Here is a 20,532-nt window from a genome sequence, read left to right as displayed (position 1 = left end):
ATTGAGGGAAATCTGTATTAATTTTACATTAAGAATATGCATATTATTTCCAATTGTAACTTTTTAGGAGAGAATACTGGAGAGTACGCAAATTGATGTGCTATAGAATTTTCCTAAGCTAATACTTTAATAACAAATCAACCTAACTTTTAGGAAATAATTTCTAGTAAAGATTTGTAATGAGCGTAGTCCTTCAGTGACTGTATAAGTTCATACAGTAGATAATCTCCTTGTATAAAAGTTTCAAGACTGTGCAATGATTTGTTTATTTTATGATCTGTGATCCAGTTCTATAGAAAACGTTCTCATTTTCTCTGATCTTCCTTTAGTTCCAACCTGAATCTTCCCAGTACTGTATCTTTTACTTGTTTTTTCCTCTAGATGCATACTGTACATCTTTGCATGTAACTTTTTCATAGCTATCTCTCTATTTTTCGGTTAAGGTCTCTCGTTGATATTCAGAAACAACACATGTTGGGATCTGGATAGACTGTGGGATTTACTTGCTGACTCCCAGCTCCATTGACTGACTTAGTATCAATTCTCAAATCTTTAGTTTTACTCACCAGATTAATCTCAGTGGGCTGGGGTAATATTGCCACTGTCATGATGCTAGTTGAATGTGGCCTTGCTTCTCTGTCTTTGGTACTCTGTACGCTCCCCCCTTCAAATTCCATGTGTTTATAGGCTTTTGAACCACCAGTGCTGCAGATGCATGTCTAAGGCCACTGATTTCACTTGAAAAGTATTTTGGAGTTTCAATATGCCATCTTTTATATGCAACATATTGCTGATACATATTGAATATCTCTGAAGTAAATAACATTGCCTCCTGACCCTCAGCCACTGCAGTTACCTCCAGGATCAAATAATTTTCATTTGAAAAATTATCGGTTTCTTCTGAGGGAACCAAAAGTAAGATAATCCAATGCTTCAACTGAGTTATTATAATTTTTTTTTGACACAGTTATTTCATTTGCTGCAAGTTTCTGAAATCTTCATTCTTATCATGCAGCAAGTGCTCTGTCACCCACAGCTCCTGCTCCTTCTTGCTCAGGAACTTGGTTATTGCCACCCACTTCAGCCCCCTGAATCTTAATTGGGCTTCCGACCTTGTGTGGTGCTGCAGAAAGGTCCCTAAAGTCCTATGAGTGTGAACAGCTCCCCCAGTGGCAGGCTTCTGCAGCTTAGTCTGACAGCCCGGACAGCCCATAGACCATGAGTAGCACCCCATGGAAGCCGGCCCCACATTGGTGGCCTGAGACTGGGAAGCCTCCGGATCTATTTTCTTTTTAAGCTCTGTAAGCAACTCTGACTTTCATATAAGAATACTGAGTTTTGAATAAAATGACTATGAGTCATTACTTATAATACCCATTGATAACACAATACCAGTGTTTGTCTATTCATTTAGTTCAAAAAATCAAATTCAGGTCCCCACATATGCTAAAGAACAAGCTACACGCCCCAGCCCCTCCAGTGTTAAAATATAAACAATGCCATTACAGCTTCTGCTCCAGGTTCCCAGAGTGATCACAAGACATGCAGCCCTCAAAGGTTGACATGAGGAAACAAGGAAAGCCTAGGACGCTGCTCTTTTGTGTTTCTATCACTGGTTAAATATTTTAATATCACTTCAGTTTGTTTAAATATGTAATCGTTAGAGCAAGGCATCTCTGGCATTATTGAATCCAGTGGCCCAGTTACATAAGTCAGCCCTTCACAGATAAAGGTTCTGGAGCTAATCTCACATTTTACCAGAGAACCAGTAGGTCTCCCAGTTTCCTGAGTAGGACTGCTGCCTCTGTCCAGAACTGATCATTGTACCATCTCTCTAGTGTTCCCTTCAGTCCTCTTAAATTTCATTTCTGGACAAATATATCAGAAGTGAAGATATCTTTGTTCTGTTTTACGAGTACTTACTGGTCTATTACTAACATTCTGCTAGAATACAAGAAACATTAGACAGTCTGACCTAAAGTAATATGCAGCATTGTTAGAAATTCTGTACATACAGACCTGGAACAGGTAAACAGCAGTACCAGACAATATGTAGCTTGATGCCCAGTGAGTGTCATGAAGACCACCAGTGTCCTGAGAGGATAAGAATAACTGAGAAAGGCTCAAATGGGAGGATGTAGTGAATTCTGGGAAGGACGAATCCCACCACACATCCTTTTCCCCCAGATTTATTTTTTAATTAGATTCTACTGCTATTTTGTCTTCATAAATATGAAAATCCCATACTGTTTACTACCTAGACACTCGGATTGTTTCTGCTCAAAATTTTGAACATATTGCTTGAAGTTTTCCCTTTATTCCAAAAAAGTTTAAATCTCTATAAATTTAAATTTTAAATTTTATTAATAAATTTAATTTATCAAATCTGATAACCATGAGTAGAAAACAAAAGAACAGAGTATTTTCATAGAATGGTAATTAATCCAGGTAGATAATTCATAAGTTTCTGTCTGTGTTTTTCATCTCATATCAGCAAACCAGCAGTCTCCTCACCTACCACCTCTTGTTTTCTTTCACCCCAGTCTTCTGCATTAGGTTGAAAGAGATCAACATCTTCCTTTAACTCATATTCTCCCAGCAAGAGACTAGTTTAATAGTAGATGTTGATGCTCTAGAATAGTTGGTATTTCCTATAACCAGGTATAGGAGATTTTAAAATATGTAAAATATATGGAGATAGTGCCAATAGAAACTGGAGAAGGGAAAGACGTGGTCTCTTGTACTGTCCGGGGGCACTCCTTGCCTGCAAGCACAAAAGAGGTTAGTGAAAGGTTAACTTCCTTCTGACAGGCAGTTCCATATAGGTTCTTTGGAGTGAAGATCAGAATGTTATCAGAAATGGATGGTAGCTCAGATGAAACAGTGAAAAGGAAGTCGGGGCTAAATTTAGAAATCACACAAAAACTTTTTAACAATAGCAATATAACCAGTAACACAAAAAAAGAGGCAATATGCATTTTCATCTTCCTGAGAAAGCAGTGCAAGTTGGTGGTTTTTTTTTTTTTTTTTTGGATTATATAAAGATTGATTTGGTTTGTGCTATTTCATGACTAGTGCTGTGTCACCAATCACTTTAGCTTTTCATGGGAAGCTCTTTAGAGTTGAAGAGGAAGCAAACTAGGAGAGCAGATAGTAAAATGCTTGCTGAAGAGTGAAGTTTTTGACACAAAAGATTGAACCTCAGGTGAGGATGTATGAAGAATTTAAAAATAAAGAATTCAAGGAGTGGAGAACATATATATATATATATATCAATCACACACACACACACACACACACACACACACACACAAAATCAGGTAAAGCCTTCAGGTACATCTAATGGGGTGTGTTAGACAAGGTTTTTTGTTTGTTTGTTTTGTTTAGGGATTGAACTCAGGGGCACTGGACCACTAAGCCACATCCACAGCCTTATTTTATATTTTATTTAGAGATAGGGTCTCACTGAGTTGCTTAGAGCCTTACTTTTTTAGCTCCTGGGATTACACGTATGTGCTACTGTACCTGGCTTAGACAAGTTTTTGATTAGATTGTGGTCTTTGTGTGTTTCAAGAGGAATATAATCTAAGGAGATTTAGGCTTTCCTGTAGTGGGGGAAAAAAACAACCTTTTTGTGTCACCGAAAGTCAACATCCTTCTAGTTGAAAAACAATTTAACTATAAAATAATCACCAGTGGTAATTATAATTTTTATATATAATCTATATCTTAAGAATTTAAAACAGCATTTCCTTGCAGTATAAAACCTAGTGCTACAACATGTTGGTAGGAATCCTAGAAATTATAATTTTTGAACAGATCCCCAAGTTTCACTGAATACAAAAAAGTATTAGGAGAGGATATTTCACAAGGATATTCCACCATTGTTCCCCTTGTGTTATACCTGAGGTACAAACTAAAGATTATTTCTATTTATTGACGCATTAGTATGTGCTTGTTACTCTGCTCTTTTATGTATATTCTTACTTTTAATCTTTACAACAGTACTGTGAAGTAGTTATCAGAACTTTACTTTGCGGTAAGGAAATCAAGGCTTTACAGGAGTGCCAAAGTATGTAAATGATCTCATTCCATGCATCTAACTCCAAAGCCACAGGCCCTGAGCCACTGTGTATGTGACATTCCTAACAACCCAAACCATGTGGTACTCTTTGGTACCTAATGCATGCCGTGTTTTTCTCAGTTAGATCTGTGTGTATTAGAACTCAGAGCACAAGCTTTTAGTGCATAAATTAAAGGACCATGAGGAGAAAACATTGGAAGGTCTCAGCTACACAGGTTTTTAATGAATTTTAGCCAATAAGCTAAGAAAATGTTGATTTGTAGGAGTCAGATTCAGAGTAATTCTCAGTTCTTCATATGCAAAGCATACAAGCCTCCTTATCAAACAGAGAATACAAGAATTACACGAAAGCCCTGGGAGTTGTGGGTTTGGGCAGGGGTAAGCTCAAATTATTTCAGGGTCTGGTAGGTAATATGAAGGTGGCCAGGTTTTGTTCTTTGATCCAACATAGTTTTTGCATTATAGGACATAGAATATGCTTAACTTCTGTAACAAATTATGTGTTCCCTTCTTTATTCTTGTCAATGTGAGAGTCAGTTGGTAGCCAACCTCACTAGAGCTCCTTGTCATCTTGGAATATGGGCAATATTGCTTAGTCTTTCAGTTTATCAAAAGGAGTAGGTATTTGTGTGTTTTGTTTTGTTTTGTTGTGTGTGTGTGTGTGTGTGTGAGTGTGTGTTTGGGTTTTATTATTCTTAATGTGAAATCTCTGAATTTTAGATATTGACCTCTTAAAAAATTGTACTGAATCAAGTGAGACCTCAATTCTAGCCCTCTTGGTATGAAAGCCAAGTCTTCTCCATGTATAGGCTAATAATGAGTCCCAGTGTGACTGAGATTCAGATACTAAACTTGATACCTGTTGTCCTAACATCCCACCACTTTAGCATTTGTCACAGGTTTTCATTTTTTAATAAAGCATTCTTATTAATATCTGCATTAAAATAAGCCAGTTTAGCATTAATAGACATTCACTTTGTGTTTCCAGATTGGTCTGTGCAGGTACATAAACTTCTTGCTTGATTAACTCTCAAATCTGTTCCAACACTTTTCCGCATCCTTCCCAGACTCATTGTTAACTGTACCTCCCTTTCAAAGACAGCATGTGGCATTTCTACTGAATAGAAGTAAGTTCCAACAAGTGACTGGAGACATCCAGCCCCTTCTAGTCTCAAAGTTATAGAGGCATGTGCTGCTGCTGCCTCTACTAGTCATGCTGTTCTCTGTACGCTGCAAGACCCACTCACACACCAGCCCAGCAGTAAGCAGGGTCAGTGGGAAGTTTTTGTCATGTGAAATATGTGTGGAAAATCAGGACTGAGCAATCTAACTGTGTGGTCTAAAAAGCTTTTGCTTCAGTGACCATTTGCTATAAATCTATTACTATTCAATTCATTGTTTGATTGATGCTTTTATTTTGGGACAAATTCTTTTAGCCATAATAAGCTTTGAAAAACCTTAAAATACATGTTTAACAACAACAAAAAAAAAAATACTGAGCTTTTTTGTTTGTTTCTTAAAGTCAATGATAATGTATAACTTATGTAAAGATTGTTAATATTTAGCATCCACCATTGTAGCCATAGTGATGTCATCAACCACAGAAAATTTTAAAGGCCTAAGTCTTCTGAAAAAGGATTTATATCTACTTCAAAAGTTTGTGGGTATTTTCAGAAGACTTTGCCCAAAGATGACATTTTACATGTGCAGTTGCAGAAAATGTATTTTTATATCAGTCCTTAATGACTTTTCATTTGATAAAGTGACTTCCCTTCTAATCTAATTTAGCTCATCATTTATTCCAGCTATTCTTACACATGTACAAAAATTAAAGCAGTAGTTTTTAATTCATTAACTCCCCTAAACAGAAATCATTTACAAATAATTGATGGTTTAGTTTTTTTTTTTCACCCACTAATTCATGAAATCCAAGTCAAACTTTTAAAAATTTGTTGATAAAGTGAAATACTTAGCATGGCTTTGGATACAATAGTAAAACCTTTTGATTATTTAAAATGTTTTAAAAGTCATTGTGGAAATAAGAGTATTTTGTGGTAATGATATATAGTTCTTGATGGAAAAAAAGTGTCATCTACCGTAAAGTACTATATATATTAAATAAAGCCTATGGATCAGAAATGCACTTGGAGTTAGTTATGGCTCACATATAAGTCACAATTGTATCTAAATAACCCTCAACAATCTACCAATTGTGAGTTTCATCTTCAAAACATATTTAAGAACATTAGGTTCCTATTGGAAGGTAGTGCCTATGAAAATATTTGAACTTAAATATTTACATATTTTCACTTGAAAAATATAATAGTGTAGGAAATATCTTCCATTTAGCAGAATTTGTTCTGACCTTACCAAGTACCTCAGCCTCCAAAGAGAGGATATTTGCAAATTAATTATATTAAGGTCTGCAGAGAAGAATTGAATTGAAAACATTAACAATTTCAAATTTATTAACCTTCAGTGGTTAGTAGATTTTTAAAAAAGAATATTGCAAGCAATATTTAAATATTTAAAAGTATAATATGTCCATTTTGAAAAAAAATTAGTCTTCTGAAAAATGTCAGAGACACATTATAAAATACAGATATAGCTAAGAGCATGATTCAAGTACAAGAAGGTACCAACAAAAATATTTCTGCTCATGTTTCTTTTTTAATCTACATGAACAATGAAAGTTACATTTTTAAGAAATAATTTTGTATTTGGAATTAATGTTTTAAAAAATATGTATTTCCTTGAATAATACCAACATAGTACAACTGATTTGTTGGTCAATAAATAAATATTTTAGAGTTGCATGACATTAACAATTTTAGTAGCCTTTTTTATACTCAAAAGTATCATGGTGTGGTTGGTAAACTGCATCATCACACTCTCAATAGAAAGTCACCAGTTTCTTAGTACTGGTCCCAGTAACATTCCACAGTTGATTACTACCTATAATCTTCCTAAAATTTATGTCCTTACCAAAGTGACATTATATGACCTGTTTATTTAAAAATCTTTCTGATAAGATATGGGTTTCCTTCATTTCTACTCACATTCTGAATATTTCGTTACTCTTTTTCTCAGGACAAAGAGGTATCACTGCTATTATTTTGTTTTATATTTTTACTAATAGAACAGTTTCTTCTCTGTGTTAAAGGGGCATTTAGACAAGCTATTTGAAAAGCTTCTTTCCTTCCCCGTGCCTATTTCATACAGGGTGTTCCAGAAAGATTGTACCCCTGTGCTGGACCTTGGAATGCTCAGGAGTGTCTGGGCCTCAAAACATTAAGGAACTTGTTCATATTACTTTGAGGGCTCTGTCTGAAAGTCTACGAAACTGAGTTGGGGAGTCTTCTTTATCTGTTTTCTCTTTTGTCAAACAATAAAATCCCAAGCCAGCAGCAACATATTCCTCTGGTTAATAAGATTATAGGAGCACAGACATTACAAAGGGCTAACGTGATTAGATTTTTTTTTCCTGAGAGGTAATATCAGGAAATGATCCACATATAATATGTGATCTCAGAAATGACGATGATATGAATCCATAAAGCAAGGCATTTACGTACTATGCCAGACTGGGGGAGAATCAGCCAGGAAGTTGTTGTATTTGTATAAAATCAAGCCCCTGTTGGCTGTTCATGTTCTCACTCCCTACTCCATGTTTTAAAAATGTTATCCATAAGTACAACAATCCTGTAAGCCAGTTGAAAGGAAGATAGCCTCCATGGTCGAACAAGTTTGAGAACTCCAACCCTTAGCTCACAGATTCCCAGTTCCATTGTCTTCTTGAAGCTTCTGCATTTTGCAGTACAGACATCTGTTTAACTTCTTATAACTACCATTCTCTACATTGGTCTTACTTTGACTTTGGAACCTACTTGTCAAATAGATAGCTATTAAAATCTCAAGTAACTAATGTCCCACAAATATTCTTTGAAGGCATCCATACATACATTCCCTAATCTTTTTTTCAATATTGCTTTTTAGTTGTAGGTGGACACAATACTTTTATTTTATTTTTATATGGTGCTGAGGATCGAACCCAGTGCCCCACTCATGCCAGGTGAGCACTCTACCTCTGAGCCCAAACCTCAGCCCATTTCCTAATCTTAATGATTTGTAAATCTTTAAAAGAGTCTCCCTTCCCAGTTTCTTCTTTATCACACTATGACTTTATATAAACTCTCTGAAAATAAACTGTTCTTTAGGTAGTATTTATGATGCTTATGTGCATATACCCATACTATGATGTTACCATCATAATCATAAAGGTAATAAGTGGGACTTCAAAGAGTGTAAGATTTATTTGTTTATTTGTTTAGGTACTGGGGATTTTGAACTCAGGGCCATTTTACCTCTGAACTGCATTCCCAGCCTTTTTAATTTAATTTAATTTATTTATTTTTTAAATTTTATTTTAATTTTGTTTTGAGACAGGGTCTAGCTAAGTTGGTGAAAATAGAACTTGTGGTTCTCCTGTTTCAGCCTCTGGAGCCACTGGGATTTCAGGCGTGTACCACTGTGCCCTGGTAATGCAAAAGTTTGCAGACCTGAGGGCAAGATTCTTTGTAATAGGACCATGTAAATTACATCAGTCCCACACTCTTTGGAACTGCTTGGTTTATGTTTTGCCATACTGCATCAAGCATCTGACCTCCAGTGTCATTGCTTCTGATAATTAGGATATGGTGACAAACATGAAGTAGGAAGATGACAAGCACAGAACTAAATAGAAGAATGTTTACTTGAAAAATTAGTAATAGGGCCAGAAAAGAGATTTGAGTTCTTTTAAAAGAAAAAGAATGTTTTAAATGATAAAGGAATATTTCCTCCAATAGGCTACACTGACTTATTTCCAATAAGTCAGTGTAGCCTATTGGAAAGCAAAACCCAAAAGAGAAAGATATTTCCAGCAATATTTTATTTTTCTTTTATTCTGATGCTGGGGATTGAACCCAAGACCTCACCCATGTTAGGCAAGTGCTCTGCCATTGAGCTACTTCTTCAGCCTTTCTTGTATTTTATAGTACTTATAATACTTGTTTTAGGCATTTTACTAACATCTCTTAACTTCACTACTGTGAAGAAATGATGTGTGTTGATTTGGACTATTCAGTTTTAATGCATATTCATTAGTACTTCATGCATCCTAATCTTGCACCAAAGATGATTTACTAATAAATAAGTAATAAATAATTTTTAAATAACACTGACACAGTTTTTAAAAAAATAGCTTCACATAATGGTTGCACCCCACTTTTTTGCCCCCACACCTCCCCCCCAAAATTGGCAGAAAATCATGATGATTATGTGGTGAAATATAATACAATTAAAATCTGGTTGGTCTCAGGCTGATATCAAGCTCTACCTCTTCACTTATGACCATGATTCTTTAAATTGCTCAGTGAAAGACTGAATAGTCTTCATCTTATACCAAGTTTAAGAGGGACATGAGAACTTAGCAAAGAAGAATAAGTAGATCCCTGCCACCAGTAGATTTCAAACAGGATCCATAATCTTCAGGAGGGGCTTCAAGAGGCTGTGTCATGCAGTAATTTGTAATTTTGCTGAGCAATGAGTTGCATCATAAGTGCAGAGAGGCTTTTCTATGGAATGAGTCAGTCAATAACGTGAACCCAGACAGCAGCGACTCGGTATGACTTTATTGTTGTCATTTATGTAGTAATGCTTATTTAAAAAGATGCAGCAACAACTGTCGCTGTGTGCAGTGTACCCGAGAGAGGGCCAGCTGTTCAGGCTATAAAGGGGTCAGAAAAAGGTGAAGAAGTCTGATGAATAACTGTGTCCAAGTTTTCTGCTGTCAATTTGATCCTGAGGGGCATTTACAAATTTGAGGACTCAGAGACCCAATATCCAGTAAGGGTTTCCAGAATGTCATTTCCCATTTGAACAAATTAAGAGTTGGATGACATGCCAAGGGCACAGAGGCTAGATTGTACATATATACCATGGCTTATATTTTCTGTGCTATTTTTCCTTTTGTTTTTGCCTTTTAAATAACCAGTAGCTTTAGATATTAGGCTGCACCTTTATGTATTTTATATGCATTCTGTAATTTAACCCTGTAAAGTTAAAGCAGTTATTACCGCCTATAATGGATGGGAGAGTAAGGTAACCAGGAAGCAGAGGTTTATAGAGATATTGGCTACCTAATACAAAGTCATTCTCAGCTACAACTGGGTGGGATAAGGCAAATAGGCCAGTCTGAGGGTTTATCACTCTGTTATGTGCTTCCTTTGAGCAGAGGAAAACAAAGCTAGCTGGATTGTTGTTGGTCCCCTCCCCCACCCCCGTATTTAGAGTCAAATGGAAAATGTAGAAAGGTGGGAGCCTTAGCTTAGAATTAAAGCAGACTCTGATGGTGGTCCCTATCATTTCTGATTCAGAGGTCCTCTGAAGTCTCCCCTTCAAACAGAGCAGATCTAATGAGCTGAATATTTGTGTCTAAGAGCTTCAGCAAATGTGGAAGTTACCATTTGGTTTTTAGTTCCAGAGTGTAGGAATAAAAATAGGTGTGACATTCCAGTCTAAAGCCACCTTGAGCTGTTAATGAGTTTTTGAAAATCCTTTCAAAGTGACCATGAGATTTTTAAAATTTCATTTGAAAGCTTGGCCCTCAGTGGGCAGGGTAAGACCTAAGACCTATGTGGTAGGACCTCCGTTCCTTCTTCCCTTTGGCAGAAACAACCATGGAAATATCAACACATCTAATATTTACCTGAATTTTATGATCACCATGTCACAAAAACATGACATTACCACATTGGCACATCTCACAGTTTCCATGTGGCCTTTCCCTAGAATTCTGCCAGAATTCCTAAGAGGAACTTTTTAGAGTTCTCACAGTGTTCCTTCTAAGGCTTGCCATGAGCTTCCTAAGATTTCTGAAAGCTAGCATTCAGCATTAAATATCTCCACCCAATGTGCTCAACAGTAACTTAAAATGAAATAAATTTATATTTTACATTTTATTTTTATGATTCATTAACACATTTTGCTTTTCTGTGCACAATGCTTAAAATAGGTTAATTATAATTGACTTATTATTTATATTATGTTATTGAAGGCGACTTCATCATATGCAATTTTATTGATAATTTTTTTAATTTAACATAATTATTTATAATTTTTTACTATTGTTTGATATTTGGGCAAATTTTTAATAGAATCTAATTTATCTTTCTATTCTAACATACTAAAAAGTATTATTTCCACAATGCAAAATGTTTTTTACAAAAAAAAAATCAAGGATTGCTATTCCTTTGGGAATGTTGACATAAACAATTTTTGAGTTCTGTGTGTGTTTTATAAAATGCGCCAAGCTTTTAAATAACTTAGAGAACATCACATGAAAGCTCCTACATAAATGCAAATTATAATTGATTATATTTGAATGCCTTTTTCCAAAAGAGCAAGGATGGAATTCTTAACTTCAGCTTTAAAAGTGACTTAGAAATTCTGACCTGGGTGGAGGCAGCACAGTGATCAGTGTATATTAAGGGCAATATTCTTTCTTAGATGATGGAGGTTGACTTGAGAGTTATAGATTCAGCACTGAGACAAATGATATGGCATTCATTATGCAGGTTTGTGAAAATTGAATCACCATGATTTTTCCTCACAAGACCATCCCCCCACCCCCACAGTTAAAAGAAGGTATCATGCTTATTTCTCCTACAAAGGTTTTGTTTGTGTTATTCCTTCTCTTTGGAAGCCTCATGAATCTTCATCTTCACCTGATGTCTAGCTAACTCCTATCTTCTCTCTGATACCTACTCAGTCCATACTGCATTGAACTTGCTCATGTACAAAGTTAGCTATGTTCTGCCCTGTCTTCTCAGCTATGGTTTGAGATAATAAGGTATTATTTTGCTGAATGATATTGTGTGCTCATAGAGGAACAGTGTCATAACTCTTCAGTGTTACACATTGTGGGTGTGTTTATTACATATATTTACAGTCATGCAATTTATGCTAGATGAGATCATAGGTGTTTTGGTTGAGTTGTCTTATGTTTATGGACAGGGAAAATTTTATATAAAAATGTAATTTCTCATAAGAATCATCACTCGCATTATAGGTAAAGCCAGAATTAGAATTTAGGTGTGGTAATTTCCAGCCTACTTTAGTACCCACTCTTCTTTCTTCCTTCCTTCCTTCTTTCATTTTACAAATACTTATCATTCACCAGGTATCAGACACTTTGCTAGGCCCTGATAATGCATTGTTGAGCCTGTTGGAACTTATACTATCATTAGAGAGAAAGATAATAACAAACATCACGTAAATGCCCCTATTCCAGCTACTGAACTAAGCGTTGTTAAGAATTCTGTAGTTCTATGAGAGTAAGTAATGGATGGACTCTTTCCAAATGCCATCGCTTGGCCTAGTGGAGTGAGTTATCAAATTTATTTTGGAAATTCTACCTACCCTAACCTATGTCACCATGTACTTTTACCCTATCCAGAAAGAAGTCTTAGCCATTTCACCTAGTACATAATGGAATTTGTCTACATATTATTGTAGTAAAATGCCAGAAAATTATTCAGTCATCAGCATCAATTAAAAGTACCCACCAATGTCACCTACTGTGTCCCAGGTTGTGTGACTTTAGACTATACCCAACAGGAAAACATTTGGCATATGTCCCTGCTTCCATCCCACCTTCTGCCTTCCTCAATATTCTCAGATTTCTCAAGAGAACCCATGGGATATGTAATTTAGGATTATATCAGGGGTGGTCAATTGTCCTATCTCAGGACACAAAGTTAGTGCTTGTTCATGCTTAGTGAGCAAGGGCAGAAAGGAAGGGGTTGAAACCTGATGTTAGCAGTACTTGCTGATGTTGGGCAGAGTGAAGGAAGCCTCATATGCTTGGAGGAGGGCCAATTCTGTAGGCAGAGCAGATGGGTTCAGCCCAGTCTTTGGGAACAAGAAAGTTTAACCTGATTTAACAGTGTGGCTGTTGAGCCAAGCAAAGCACAGCCTGGACATTCACTTGGGCCACTGTTTTTGAAAGGCTCCACTCAGAAGGAACTCTGATTGATATAGGCCCTACCAAGGATGGGATTCAGGACTCCAGGCTGTTAACATTGCTGATAGGTTAACAAAGCATTGGCTAGACTGGGACTAATTCCTGAAAATAACTATAGGAATCCATTTCCAAGATCAGATAGCAGAGTGGAGCTAGGGCTTCTTGGTTGCTAGATCTGATTGTTGTGGTCAGAGTAGAACTCATAAGAAAGTCTAGAGTGTGTTGAACTTCTTAAAACCTTAAGTCAAAATTAGTGTATTAAAAAAGGTCTTGTCCTACTTATGGGAAGAAAAGAAAGGTAAAGGTTGGGATCCAAACAGGGCTGGAATGAATAATTTAGCCAAGATGTAATCATGATAGCCTTGCTAACTTTGTTAAAAAGTTTGTATCTCTATGCAAACTAAGGACTCTTTCAATAATTATCAGCCATCTGCCTCCAGTTTTTAAGTTAATTAGTTATTATATTTATTTTTCTTTGCGTATTTATATGTATGTCTAATTTGCGTATATATTACATTCAATAAAACCTAATTTCATTGGGATTATTAGTGATATATTCTGGCTAATTTGAGAATAAATGATGTTTGGTTAATAAAAAATATTGTTATTTCAATCTTATTGAAAAATATTTTAAATCCCTCTTTCCTGCTAAATGTAGTATAATGAAAATAAGAACTTTTTTATGGTTAAAAAATTGAGTGGGGTCCTTAATCTGATAATATAGACAAGGCAGATATAAAATATTTTGGAGGTTGGAGTGTGTAGGGGTAGAGGGATAATGATTATTATTGTTCAAATTAATCATTAATATTAACTGTTCTTCTGGTGGTTTTATACCCTACCCTAAAAGCAAACCATTAAAAAATCACCTGATTAGTTGATGATTCTGAGTTCTGCTAAGACATGTAATAGTTATGGGCTGATGTGGTATGTGTTTATTATAATAATTTATAAACATAGAGGGGATAATAATTTAATATTAATAGTTTTAGGGTCACCATACTTGCCTGAAAACATCTCAGCATACGTAAGATGACTTTATTACTGTTCTGGCAAGAGAGCTGAACACTCTGCTTTCTTACAGTTTTTCTGATCAACTTTAAATAGCCTTAAGGTTTCCTGTAGAAAGAAAGACTTGAGATTGTGTTTTCTCTAAGAAAAATTAAAAATATGAAGCATAACTTTATTATGAATCAGTTTGAAAATTAGTCTAAGAAGGAAGATGTTACTTGAATCATGTATAATATAACGTGTAAACCAAAGGTCATTTGGGAAGTAATGGAAAGGGTATTAAAACTGCTGCTGTTTCTTCTTCTTCTTTTTTTTTTTTTTTTTTTTGTTAAACAGGCTCATGCACAATTAGTTCGAGAAGTTGATGTGGAGAAGGTGTCTGCTTTTGAGAATCCATATGTAGATGCAATAAAGAGTTTGTGGAATGACCCTGGAATCCAGGAATGCTATGACAGACGACGAGAATATCAGTTATCTGACTCTACCAAATAGTGAGTATCCAGGCAGGAGGCATTGCGATCTTTCTCTTTACCCTGGTTTCATTTGAATATGTTCTACAGTTGTTATAACGTCCGCATTCTGTGCTATGCATGTAGTAATCAAACTTAGGAATTATAGATACTAGGCTTGTTCCAAACTCATAAATCTAGACTATATTATAAGGGTTTGGACTCACAATGGAGAGTATTTTCTTTTACCTATTTGAAAAACAAAACAGAAGAATCTAGGAATCTGATTTACCACCTTGTTTCCTCCCCAAAATTGCAAAACTAGTAATTGTCAAACAAACTACTCAGTTTGAAATCTTGTAATAATAATTTTTTAGACATTCTGATCTTGTTCATGTTCTGGAAAACAAAACATTAGATATTGCCAATAAAAATATGATTATGGCTTCTTAAAACATAAGATTTCCTAGTTTGAGTTCTCAGAATCTTGACCGTTTTCTGAGAGCCACTATTCTGTTGATGGATGGGTTTTCCTTTGCATGAAAATTGCATGTGAGTCTAATTTTGCATGCATTCCAGAATTATTTTGTGAGTTGTCAAACTCATGTGTCCTGGGAAAGGTTTGCGTTCTAGAGAAATCTGTCAATTCTCCAGTTAAATCTTGCCTAATGGAAGGAAAGTAAAGATGTTGGTAATCATTGGATTAGTGTCATCATTGTATTCAACAGTCTAGATAATCCAGCACATGAAAAATAGTGAGAATGTTTTTTGTTTTGTTTTTTTGTAGTATTTAGCCAGGTTTCTTTCTGCATTAATTATGTTAACCCAGTTTGCCTTTTGTCTAATTTTGTGGTCAGAAGAATGGGTGGAAAATATTCAGCAGCCTTAGGCCAATTTATTTGATAAAGTCCCCAGTAGATGAGAGCAGGGTCTTGGGGAAAACAAGGAGTCCCAATAGGCTGATTTGTTTTACTTAATAATGCATGGAAGACCTCAGAGCTGTGCCCTCTTGTTTTTCCAGTGTAGTTGTATCTTTGCATTTATAGAAAACGAGTTATGATTCAGGTCGGCCATAGAAATATTACCTGATCAAAATATGTTCTTGTATTCTTATGGCGAATTTTAATTACATAATTCTGGAATGAGACATAAAATATCTCTTACACCTGAACTAAGGCTCATCTCCTTATGTGCCTCTGAAATATGTGCTACACTCATTCCATTTCTTCATCTTCCTCCTTCCACACATCCAAATCACTCTGCTTTCCCTGGTCTCCCTTCTGCTCACCTTAGTTCACCCATCTTCCCTTCACTCCCTCCCTCTGTCCTTACCTTCCTTCTTCGTCCCTTCTGAGCTTCTGCTATGTAAGTTTCTTTGAGTGCAGAGATGGGAAAAAATACATTCAACTCTTCTCTGTTCCAAATTCTACCCCCTCCACCTTTGACCAGCTGTCTGTCTTGTACTTCCTGCCCCCTCTGTCCTTCTGTTTCCTTTGCCATTTCAAATTCCATCGATCCCCCTCGCCCAATGTTGCTGTTGTGTTTTATCCATCCTCCCTGTTCCTGCTCGTTTTATCTCCCCCGCTCTACTTGTTTACTCCTCCACCCTCCTTTTTAGTTCTCTCTGGTTCTAACTCCTTTCCATTTCTCACATTTCTACTTTGATGCCTTTACTTAAGTAACCTTTGTCTTTTCCATTTATTTGAAATTCCATTCCTTCCTCTCCCTGCCTCTTTTATTTATCCATTATTTGTAATGATCCTCCCCACAGTGAGATCTTGCTAGTTGGTAAAGAGCTCTAATATCTAATAATTATATGCTCATCAGGGTTAGGTTCTCCCTCAGGAATCTGGTTTGCTTTTTGACCAGGATAGACCCTTTGGTAGATTCCTTGTGCATGAAGACACCTGTTTTGGTTACCATGGTTGTGGTCTTGAGAAAAGCCTCCATCACCTCAGATGACATTCCCCCTATTTAGATTTGTAGATTTGTGGATATGTGTGCATTACTTAGTATGAGAATTGGATGCTACCATACCTACTTGCTTTAGGGCAAAAAGCTATCCTAGTCAGTTCCTCCAGGTCCTGTTGGTGCTGTGATCATCAGGAAGCCACTATCTTAGTATTCTGCAGGTACAGGCCAGGTCCACCATAGAAACAGGCCTACTCATTGGACACATCCCTTTTGATAGAGCCAGACCATGACTGGGGCATCTGGTGCAGACTGATCTCAACCACCTCAAGTGATTATTCTTTAAGTAGTTTTACCTTCCTCTTATGGAAATGGGGAGAAGTCGATATCCCAAATTACATATATATGGGTACATGTATCTAAGATAGATACATATACCTAATTCCTTTCTAAGCATATTTTTATGCTGAAGTAATAAAGTAAATTTTGGCATGTTTTTATACCTTCAAGCATTTTAGTATGCTTCTCTTTGTAAAAGACATTTTCCTATATAGTAAAAACTACAATATTATACCTAAAGTTAATACTTAGTACTTATCAGTTCATATTCAAATTTCCCAGATTCTTCCAAAACTGTTCTTTAAAGGTGGTTGATTTTAGGACTACACATACCATCTGCTTGTCATGTCTCTATATGAACTTTTTTTTATTATTAGTTGTTTAAAATATTACATAGCTCTTGACATATCATATTTCATACATTTGATTCAAGTGGGTTATGAACTCCCATTTTTCCCCCATATACAGATTGCAGAATCACATCGGTTACACATCCACATTTTTACATAGTGCCATACTAGTGTCTGTTGTATTCTGCTGCCTTTCCTATCCTCTACTATCCCCCCCTCCTCTCCCCTCCCCTCCCATCTTCTCTCTCTACCCCATCTAGTGTACTTCATTTCTCTCCCTTGTTTTTTTTCCCACTTTCCCCTCACTTCCTCTTATATGTAATTTTGTATAACAATGAGGGTCTCCTTCCATTTCCATGCAATTTCACTTCTCTCTCCCTTTCCCTCCCTCCTCTCGTCCCTGTTTAATGTTAATCTTCTTCTCATGCTCTTCCTCCCTGCTCTCTTCTTAGTTGCTCTCCTTATATCAAAGATGACATTTGGCATTTGTTTTTAGGGATTGGCTAGCTTCACTTAGCATAATCAGCTCTAGTGCCATCCATTTCCCTGCAAATGCCATGATTTTGTCATTTTTTAGTGCTGAGTAATACTCTATTGTGTATAAATGCCACATTTTTTTTATCCATTCATCTATTGAAGGGCATCTAGGTTGGATCCACAATCTAGCTATTGTGAATTATGCTGCTATGAACATCAATATAGCTGTATCCCTATAGTACGCTCTTTTAAGGTCTTTAGGGAATAATCCGAGAAGGGGGATAGCTGGGTCAAATGGTGGTTCCATTCCCAACTTTCCAAGGAATCTCCATACTGCTTTCCAAATTGGCTGCACCAATTTGCAGTCCCACCAACAATGAACAAGTGTACCCTTTTCCCCACTTGTTGTTGTTTGACTTCATAATGGTTGCCAATCTTACTGAAGTGAGATGGTGTCTTAGGGTGGTTTTGATTTGCATTTCTCTGACTGCGTGAGATGGTGAGCATTTTTTCATGTACTTGTAGATTGTTTGTATGTCCTCCTCTGAGAAGTGTCTGTTCAGGTCCTTGGCCCATTTATTGATTGGGTTATTTGTTTTCTTATTGTTTAATTTTTTGAGTTCTTTGTATACTCTGGATATTAGGGCTCTATCTGAAGTGTGAGGAATAAAAATTTGTTCCCAGGAAGTAGGCTCCCTATTTACCTCTTTTATTGTTTCTCTTGCTGAGAAAAAACTTTTTAGTTTGAGTATGTCCCATTTGTTGATCCTTGTTTTTAACTCTTGTGCTATGGGTGTCCTATTAAGGAATTTGGAGCCCGACTCCACAGTATGTAGATCGGAGCCAACTTTTTCTTCTATCAGACACAGAGTCTCTGTTTTGATATCAAGCTCCTTGATCCATTTTTAGTTAACTTTTGTTCATGGCAAGAGAAAGGGATTCACATTCATTTTGTTGCATATGGATTTCCCGTTTTCCCAGCACCATTTGTTGAAGATGCTATTTTTTCTCCCTTGCATGCTTTTAGAACCTTTGTCAAATATAAGATAGTTGTAATTTTGTGGATTGGTCTCTGTGTCCTCTATTCTGTACCTTTGGTCCACCCGCCTATTTTGGCCAGTACCATGCTGTTTTTGTTACTATTGCTCTGTAGTATAGTTTGAAGTCTGGTATCACTATACCTCCAGATTCACACTTCCTGCTTAGAATTGCTTTTGCTATTCTGGGTCTTTTATTTTTCCATATGAATTTCATGATTGCTTTATCTATTTCTACAAGAAATGCCATTGGGATTTTGATTGGCATTGCATTAAACCTATAGAGAACTTTTGGTAATATCGCCATTTTGATGATGTTAGTTCTGCCTAACCATGAACAGGGTATATTTTTCCATTCTCTAAGATCTTCTTCTATTTCTATCTTTAGGGTTCTGTAGTTTTCATTGTATAAATCTTTCATCTCTTTTGTTAGGTTGATTCCCAAGTATTTTTTTTTTTGAAGATATTGTGAATGGGGTGGTTGTTCTCATTTCCATTTCAGAATATTTGTCCCTGATATACAGGAATGCCTTTGATTTATGCGTGTTGATTTTATATCCTGCCACTTTGTTGAATTCATTTATTAGATCTAGTAATTTCTTTGTAGACCCTTTTGGGTCTGCGAGGTATAGAATCATGTCTTCCGCAAATAGTGATAATTTAAGTTTTTCTTTTCCTATTTTTATGCATTTAATTTCTTTCGTCTGTCTAATTGCTCTGGCCTGTATTTCGAGAACTATATTGAATAGAAGTGGTGAGAGAAGGCATCCCTGTCTTGTTCCAGATTTTAGAGGGAATGCCTTCAGTTTTTCTCCATTTAGAATGATGCTAGCCTGAGGATTAGCATAGATAGCTTTTACAATATTGAGGTAAGTTCCTGTTATCCCTAGTTTTTCTAGTGTTTTGAACGTAAGGGGATGCTGTACTTTGTCGAATGCTTTTTCTGCATCTATCGAGATGATCATATGATGTGGTGAATAACATTTATTGACTTCCATATATTGAACCAGCCTTGCATCCCAGGGATGAGTCCTACTTGATCTTGGTGCACAATTTTTTTAATATGCTTTTGTATCCGATTCGCCAGAATTTTATTGAGGACTTTTGCATCTAGGTTCATTAGAGATATTGGTCTGTAGTTTTCTTTCTTTGAAGTGTCTTTGTCTGGTTTCGGGATCAGGGTGATGTTGGCCTTACAGAATGAATTTGGAAGAGCTCCTTCTTTTTCTTTTTCCTGAAATAACTTGAAAAGTATTGGAATTAACTCTTCTTTAAAGGTTTTGTAAAACTCTGCTGTATACCCATCCGATCCAGGGCTTTTCTTGGTTGGTAGTCTTTTGATGGCTTCTTCTATTTCTTCCTTTGTTATTGGTCTGTTTAAATTGTGTGTATCTTCCTGACTCAATCTGGGCAAATCATATGACTTAAGAAATTTATCGATATCTTCACTATCTTCTATTTTATTGGAATATAGGGTTTCAAAATACTTTCTAATTATCTTCTGTATTTCTGTAGTGTCTGTTGTGATATTGCCTTTTTCATCCCGTATGTTAGTAATTTGAGTTCTCTTTCTTCTTCTCTTCGTTAGTATGGCTAAGGGTCTGTCGATCTTATTTATTTTTTCAAAGAACCAACTTTTAGTTTTGTCAATTTTTTCCATGGTTTCTTTTGTTTCAATTTCGTTGATTTCCGCTCTGATTTTAATTATTTCTTGCCTTCTGCTACATTTGCTGTTGTTTTGCTCTTCCTTTTCTAGGGTTTTGAGATGAAGTGTGAGCTCATTTATTTGTTGTTTTTTTTCTTTTTCTGA

General features: G+C 36.1%; 1 protein-coding gene and 1 pseudogene across 2 annotated transcripts in view; one reads left to right on the top strand and one right to left on the bottom strand.

The window, feature by feature from the left end:
- LOC308638030 (guanine nucleotide-binding protein G(q) subunit alpha) overlaps positions 1-20,532 on the top strand; it is a 293,343-nt gene that overhangs the window by 192,878 nt on the left and 79,933 nt on the right. Inside the window, exon 3 of the mRNA XM_081274992.1 lies at positions 14,496-14,650. Coding sequence (XP_081131118.1) covers positions 14,496-14,650 — 155 coding nt within the window. The remainder of the gene's footprint in view (positions 1-14,495; positions 14,651-20,532) is intronic.
- On the bottom strand, positions 150-826 carry LOC308641300 (peptide chain release factor 1-like, mitochondrial; annotated as a pseudogene). The gene has a single exon. The product of its transcript is annotated as a peptide chain release factor 1-like, mitochondrial (transcript).

This window comes from Spermophilus citellus (genome assembly GCF_964194105.1).
Source record: "Spermophilus citellus genome assembly, chromosome: 2".
Taxonomy (NCBI): Eukaryota; Metazoa; Chordata; class Mammalia; order Rodentia; family Sciuridae; genus Spermophilus; species Spermophilus citellus.
Note: the sequence above shows the minus strand (reverse complement) of the source record. Positions and strands in the feature narration are given on the sequence as shown.